This window comes from Penicillium vulpinum (assembly GCF_028829585.1).
Source record: "Penicillium vulpinum strain IBT 29486 chromosome Unknown utg000003l_segment0_segment0, whole genome shotgun sequence".
Classification (NCBI taxonomy): domain Eukaryota; kingdom Fungi; phylum Ascomycota; class Eurotiomycetes; order Eurotiales; family Aspergillaceae; genus Penicillium; species Penicillium vulpinum.
In genome coordinates, this window is record NW_026643243.1 from 826,632 (window position 1) to 833,935 (window position 7,304).

General features: G+C 45.6%; 2 protein-coding genes across 2 annotated transcripts; one reads left to right on the top strand and one right to left on the bottom strand.

Annotated features, from left to right (window-relative positions):
• Positions 1–168: 168 nt before the first annotated feature.
• Positions 169–2,344, top strand: N7479_005420 (uncharacterized protein; the record flags this gene model as incomplete). The annotated part of the gene is made up of 4 exons (XM_057253117.1): positions 169–437; positions 672–931; positions 1,160–1,719; positions 2,036–2,344. 4 exons carry the CDS (start codon positions 169–171, stop codon positions 2,342–2,344), a joined length of 1,398 nt encoding a protein of 465 aa, XP_057106979.1.
• Positions 2,345–3,306: 962 nt separating this feature from the next.
• Positions 3,307–4,643, bottom strand: N7479_005421 (WSC domain-containing protein; the record flags this gene model as incomplete). Its single annotated transcript, XM_057253118.1, has 4 exons — positions 3,307–3,324; positions 3,384–3,893; positions 4,163–4,476; positions 4,529–4,643. The coding sequence occupies 4 exons, from the start codon at positions 4,641–4,643 to the stop codon at positions 3,307–3,309; spliced, it is 957 nt and encodes a 318-aa protein (XP_057106980.1).
• Between the last annotated feature and the right edge of the window lie 2,661 nt (positions 4,644–7,304).

The window sequence follows — 7,304 nt, forward strand, 5'->3', positions numbered from 1 at the left end:
CTGGAATCATCTATATAGGGGCGCTTTGTTCTTGCTGAAGCTGTTTAAAATATTCGAAAATTTTCTTCTTGCACATCAATCGCACCGCCACCATCACAGAGCATCCAGTATTTAAATTCAAAATCCGATAATAGCCCGGTATCACTAAGTCCAGCGCCGGATTCTACCATGCCACAGTGGTCATATCTCACCAAGCCCCTAGGCAGTCTCGATCTGCCTCAGGAGATACTTTTGTTGATTACAAAGGCGATGCCTCTCCAGGACCGCTCTAAGCTCTCGCAGACCTGCATGTCTGCATACTTGCGCCTCGGGGATAGCATTAAAACGGAGAAGGCCCAACTATTTTCCCAATTCCTGCCTTCCAGGCAGGAATTCGATAAACATGGCTGGTCATGGATGGATACCAATGCAGTCATCGGAAGGGACAGACCAAAACAGTACTGGGGTTAAAAAACTGGAATTTCTTGCGTAAGCCCTATAACGGCGAGAAACTGGCTTATGCCGTTATGCACGGAGATGTTGAGACGGCGAAGGAATACTTGCACGCAGGCGTCAGCCCTAACGCATACAGCCTTACCGGTGGACTCCTACTGCACGTGGCAGCTGCCGCTACCCAACCCGAGATGGTAAAATTGCTTCTGAAATACGGAGCTGATTCTTGCATTCGTTAGCGGCTGCAATGATACCAAGATCGATGGCTTCGCCAATTTTGTTGTTGCTTTTGGCATCTTGGATGTCGTGCAGGCCTGTCTAGATGCAGGTGTGGATTTCAATCGAACATATGAGAAGACGAAGGAGTCTGTGGCACATTACCTGGCCCTACACATTCCCACAGAGCTATTCGACCTATTAGCACCGCATCTTACATTTGAGACTATGACGAAGGTCTCAGCTGCTCGCAGGACGCCACTGCAAGTCGCACTGGGACGAGGTGAGTGCATCGCGATGAAACTCATCGAGGCTGGGGCCGATATCAACCCCCTCGATAAATCAATAGATACTGCTCTGTTGGTTGCTATCAAAAAGCACTGCTTTAAAGCTGCAAGGTTGATTCTTGAGAGACACCAACGCTTCCCCGGAAAGCCATATAGAAGAGTGTGAACTTCTGGCTGCAATCCCGGCATTTTCTTTATGCTTCTCGACCGCTGGATGAGCAAAGAACAAGATGATAATGACTATATTTTACCGTTTATCCACGCCATCAAAGAGGGATCTCCAGGTATGGTGGTATTACTCTACAGGAGAGATACGAAGCATCCCACTTTGGAATGGAACCCCGGGAGACTGTTTTCACCTTCGGCATACGCCATGGCTCTTGTCCGCGGGAACCACGGGATCGTGAACTACCTAGAGCGTCTCATTGAGAGCGACAGCAACGACCCTCAAATGCCATACATACCGGAGAATGATATACATTCCGACATGGCACGCAAGATAATGGAGGTTATGTCAAAAACCCAGCACTGGGACGAGCATATTTTTGGTGATAGACTCAAGTTCGACCTCATCAATCAAATCGCGTTGCATATTCCTCCCTTGGCAGGGGCAGATTTAGATTCCCCTTGTATCTGCGAGCTTGTCGAAAAAGCTCAACATATTCGTCCAGACAAACAGGCTATGCTCTCTAGGAGACAGAGACTCATTAAGGCGTTAGAACACTTCCCTCGACATGAATGCGACATTTGTTCGAAGATACGACAATACTGGCGTGTCATACAGGTGGGATGCTGTGTTTTCAGAGTTGACGATAGAAAGATAGACGAGCTCATTCAGCTCATGTCTCTTATTTCTGTCGGGGGAGAAGCCCATACTGATAGAACTGGTGACCTTACCGAGGGTATATCAGATTTCCTTAAGCAGGCTCGGTATCCTTTGATACATTGTTCTGTTCAGAGAGCAGAATACCCCTGGCTTACAAAGGAAGAAGCCAGTGCTGTCCTGCAATACTGTCCCATAGAAATGTCAATAAGGAAAGAGGAAGAAGAAAAAGAAGGAGAAAGAGTATGGTGTGATTCTGACAAGACATTTCCGCTAGGGAAGGCCGTTCTGCGTCTACTGCACACGGTTAGGAGAGGGAGGTGATCCTGAAATAAGGATATTTTTCTTGCAGACCTCGGAGGTGGTCCTTCACCATCACATAACGAACCAAGCACGCATACAGAGGGACCCTTACATCAAGCGACTGAAAAGCTCAAAGTCGAAGCGAGTACCTCCTACCATTAATGATAGAGAAAACCAGCTTAAAGAGACTTTGAGCAAGTTTTGTAGCTTGGTAAGGGAAAATGTTGATAATGATGAGATGGACCGACTCTTTTTGGTCTTCTTGCGTCTTCTTCGATTCTAGCCGTTTTTTCCCTCGCATCGGCATTGTTCTGTCATGGTGTCAGATTTTTCTTCTAATTGTTGTGTTGATTCTGTGGCTTTATGTTTGTTTGGTTTTTCTATTGGGTCATTGTCTTACCTGAGATTATAAGTGTGAGGAGAAAAGGATTTATCATGAACGATGAAATGAAAGGAGGGGGAAAAATCGTTCTAACAGTTTCTCATTTCAAAATCAATCTAAAGACATATGCCCTATAACAGGATTAAGTGATCAGTGAATCTTTATACCAAGCATGGAGTAGTTTCATTGAATCGGCCAGTCTAAGCACAGCACGGGGACGTATCCCCTCAGATCAAAGCCATAGCAAATGCAGAACAATTAAGACGGGAGACAGCGATATCAAAGGCTGAGTAGTACACGGCAAACGAAGATAAAAGCAAAGCTAATAAGCATATTTGGGCAAATAAGAGCAAGAGAAAAGATAGAAGGCCAAGCGATGAGCCCAGAGGCTGACGATGTCAGACGCACCGAAAGACGGTGATGTATGTATGCTTTCCGATCATGTCGACATGGGCTGGCATCGTCGCCGATGTGGCGTGTATGTATGCAGGGTAATGTATGTGTTGCTCGTGAAGGCGTCTCAAGTGGCCGGGGGGATTAACCATAGATTTCAATTCAGGGCTTGGGCTCTTATTTTTCTGTATCCTTCTATTGTGTTCTGACGGGTCAATGCCAATGCATGCACCCCCAGAGCTATTCCTTGGCGACGGAGGAGAGGCCGCCCGGCTTTATGTGCTGCTGTTCTGCGTATTCTTCACAGCTGCACCCGGAAGAATGGAAGGGAAGATGGAGAAGGAAATCGAGCGACGATTGGGTATCATAGTGAGGCTGTTTTGGAATGACGCGGGATTAAAGGAGGTTGAAAGGCGCCGGACGACAGAAGAGAAAGGAAAAGTGGTCGAGTTAAATTGTCATTTCCAAATTTAGTCGGGGTTGGTAAGCTAGAATTCACACAGTTAGCAAGATTGTTTGGCCAGTATCCAAAGTGATATCAACTTACCCGAAGAACAGGACGCGAGTAGTCTTCGTTGTCTTGCAGCGAAACACTGCTGTCCCGAGCACCGTTGGGGTACAGAGCGGTGTTGGTCTTCATTCGCCGATCGGTGAATGTTGTGGCCGACCGTGCGGGAACAGCACCAGCACCGCCGTCTCCATTGCCTCGTGGGAAGAGGCCTCCCATGAAGCTCGATCCTCTGCTGGCTCTGTCGTCGGTCATTTCCTGGCTTGGGATGGGGCTGACGGCACGGGCGCGTTTGCGGTAGAAGAGAATCATGAAGATGAGAGCACCAATCAGGGCGAGTCCGCCAATAACACCAATGACAATGCCTGCAATTGAACCTCCACTCAATTTCGAGCTGCCGGAAGCGCTAGTGCTAGCTGATGTGGAATCAGCGCTAGTGTCGGTCGGACTTGAAGCAGCAACAGTGACTGTCCTGACTTCACCACCAGAGTTGGTCTGCACTGAGACAGTATGAGAGGTAGAGGTTGTTTTATCCTCCGACGAAGTTGACTAGGGACAAAAGTTAGCCAAAGTGCAACATTTGATCAAACCGGTCATGCTGAGTATACAGGTTGTGAAGCCGAGATCGTAGAACCCGAGGCGGTCACAGTGACAGTTTCGGGTTGAACGCTAGTACTTTCCTATCCCTGAGATTAGAGCCACAAGCCAAGAAAGAGTACAGCACCCAATCATGCTACTAAGGCCGGTGGCAGGGTTTATCGGTCCAAAAAAGAAAACCAAGAAAAAGGCCTCCAAAAAAAGGAACAGGGGTAGCTTACCGAGGTTGAGGTTGAGGTTGAGGTTGTTGTTGATGACGATGATGACGAAGTGGTTGTTGAGCTTGTTGAACCACCGGCTGTGCTAGTCACATCGTTGTTGGGAATTTTCACGTAGGCGAACACCCCTTTGGATGCACTTCCACAACTGTCTGAGGGATAACCAGGACAGGAAGCATTACAATCAGAGGTATCGGATTGTGATCCCTTAGATGGAGCAACGTTTGAGCACCAGCATTTCTTCCCTTGTAAGATACCTAGAGCGTAATTGGCGCAAGTAGTTATACATGCTCCATTTGATTGAAATATGTCGGAGACTGTGAAGAGTCAGTGATATGACTAAATCTTTAAAAGTTTGCGATGACTTACCTTCTTTGAAGGAAGACCCTGTGTTGACCGAAGCACAGAACTCGAGGCTAGATTCAGCTGACGCGAATGGCTCAGCCAGGAGAGCAAAAACCGAGACCACCACCGCGACCTTCATGGTGGGTGTGCTCAGTCGATAATTTCTTGTGAAAGCCGATCGCCCGTTCTGGGTATTTGCAGCTTTCTTTTTGTCTCTACCAGGATCTGTCCAGTGTGAGGATAGCGACGGTAGGAAGTTGGCAGGCGCAAGAGGGAAGATTGAAATTGGCTGTGTGGGCCGACCGATGTGAATTGTCGATCACCGATCAGAGTGCGGTAATGTCTGGACAAAGAACTCGATATGTCGATGTGAAGCCGATCGAAAAGGCCCCAATTGTTATTTGTTGATCCCCCACTAAACACTAAAAAGGTCGTAAGATTGTCCCGTGTCAATGACACATTATTTCTGAAGGTCTCCGAGGCTAAAGGGCTAGGTAACAAAATAACAAGAAAAGAAAGTGAAAATGCAAAGTCGAGTGTACACAGGAGAGAGAGGGAAAAGAAGAAGAAGAGGAGAAGGGGGATCTCCACTGTCACGGGCAATCCTACTAATCCTGTTATCCTAATCCTATCCTCATCGGAGTATGTCGAGCCTCTCCCGGCATACCCGGTGGAGACTGGTTTTCCTTTTTTTTATTTTGTGTGGGATTTACATATCAAAGAAATAGTAGTTTATTTACTTTGTACAGCTCTCTTAGGTATTGTTTTTCAGGCCCTTTTGGCGCTTTATAGTAGGTTATCTTGTTATCTCTGGTGAAGTGAGAGCCTATAAAAAGTGATATTATAATCTTATACACATAACTCATCACACCGGACATAAGTGATAAAACAAGCCCCTAACACACCTAACACACCTAACACGGTATTTTATTGACTTTTTTTTCTAGATCTATCGACTCCACTGGAATTGCCCGACTGGCAGACCGGATATCGACCTACCAAGGAAACATTCCACCCTTCATACCTCTGTTTTTACTTCTTTTTTACGTTGTAGACGGAGTAGAGAGAATACAAAAGGAGTAATATCAAACTTCCATCCTGGTCAATTTATTTATCTTTATCCGAAACAGTTGTCCAAGAGATCGCCAATGCATTATGACCGGGGTTATACTCCGTACCTATAGCATAATTCTAGACATACGTAATTGGGTGGAGAGAAAATGAACAATGTTCGCTTGAGTTCACCTTTTGTGTACTTTGTACTTTGTATACAACATTATTAGTTTTGAATTATTTAGAACTAAGTACGGAGTACAAAGTATATAAAGACAGCTCTAAACGAGTTACTCAGTTGTTGTAGGTTCTTTCGGGAATAGATCCAAGTGTGTGGCACTAAATCTCTCTCCATAATAATTGTTCAGCTTAGCCACAATGCAGCCACTTATGTACAACACCCAGACCGAGATTGACCAGCCTTATACCATTACCTATAAAATGGCCACCTGTTAACTTGGCAATTACTTTGTACAGGTGTGTCTAGGCCTTAAGGTAACACATAAAATTGTACATGTCACCCCAGGAATTGTACGGAGTACACCGAATAATCGTTCTCCATGCCCAGCCGCCAGAACCGACGATCGACTCGAGAGATCGCTGTGATTTGCCGGGTCGAAGCGAGGTCGTCTGGCATGAAACGCTGTGATTTACTGGCTATTATTAAGCACAGAGTACGGGGTAACTAACTAGAATGTGTTTTCTCTGTGTTGTAGGATGCACTTCGTACGTGGACTAACTCCAACATCTTAATCCGGTCTGGTACAACATAACCAACACACTGAGTACAACATTATATTATCCCCCCTTTTTTTTTCCTAAGGTTAATTCCTTTCCCGACTCGTCCAATATGAATCATCTGTGCCAAGTGGGGAATCTCCACTGTGTAAAAAAAGTAAACACACAAAGTACAAGGCCCATCTTGAAATTTCAAGTGCAAGTTACAATCAGTGTTATAACAGGCTCAAAGATTCAAGATTTCCCCGTAACACATATAGAATATACATAATCGGTTTAAACTCTTCAAAATAGTACTCCGTACCTGGACACTCTATTCTCCCAATGCAGAACTAAATAATACATATAATCAATAGTCCTTTAATAATCCATTTCGCAAACCAATATTCCAAGATATTAATATGGAGTAGGGAGTACGGAGGACAAAATGTGTCTACTACTACCGAAACTTGGACAAATGCCAAGGCAAGCCTCGGAGTGATGATGGTGTGGCCGTTAATATGGTCAAGTGGCTGAGACAAATCCACCACAGTGCGCGGGAAGGGGAAGCTAGCCCAGTACGACGTAATCTCTCGCAGGGGGCTTTCGGGTTCCGTGTTAGGGTTACTCCATCAGAGCTCTTCCTCTTACTTTGGTGGTTCTTGCAAGTCGATTCAAGATGAGGCGAGGCCAAGGGGGAAACTGATTCAATTATTGTTATTGTGCCTGGTGGCTTGCAGGTGGCGTCCTGCTTCTGAAACAAAGCTAGAGTGGTGATCACTTGCAGTCTGCATGAGGCATCCACGAACCATCTGTTGGAGATTTACATTTATGATTCGTTTGCGAGATTTGTTTTGGGAGACTGGTCAAGTCAGGTTTATGATACTTATTCGAAATTCAATTGAACATATTCATTCGAGGTGTTTCAGGATACATCTGACGTAAGAATAGAAACAGTCCATCAACCGGTCTGTGCTGTGTTCAGTACATACATGAAATGTGTTTCAATGTTGCGACTTACGCTCGTCAT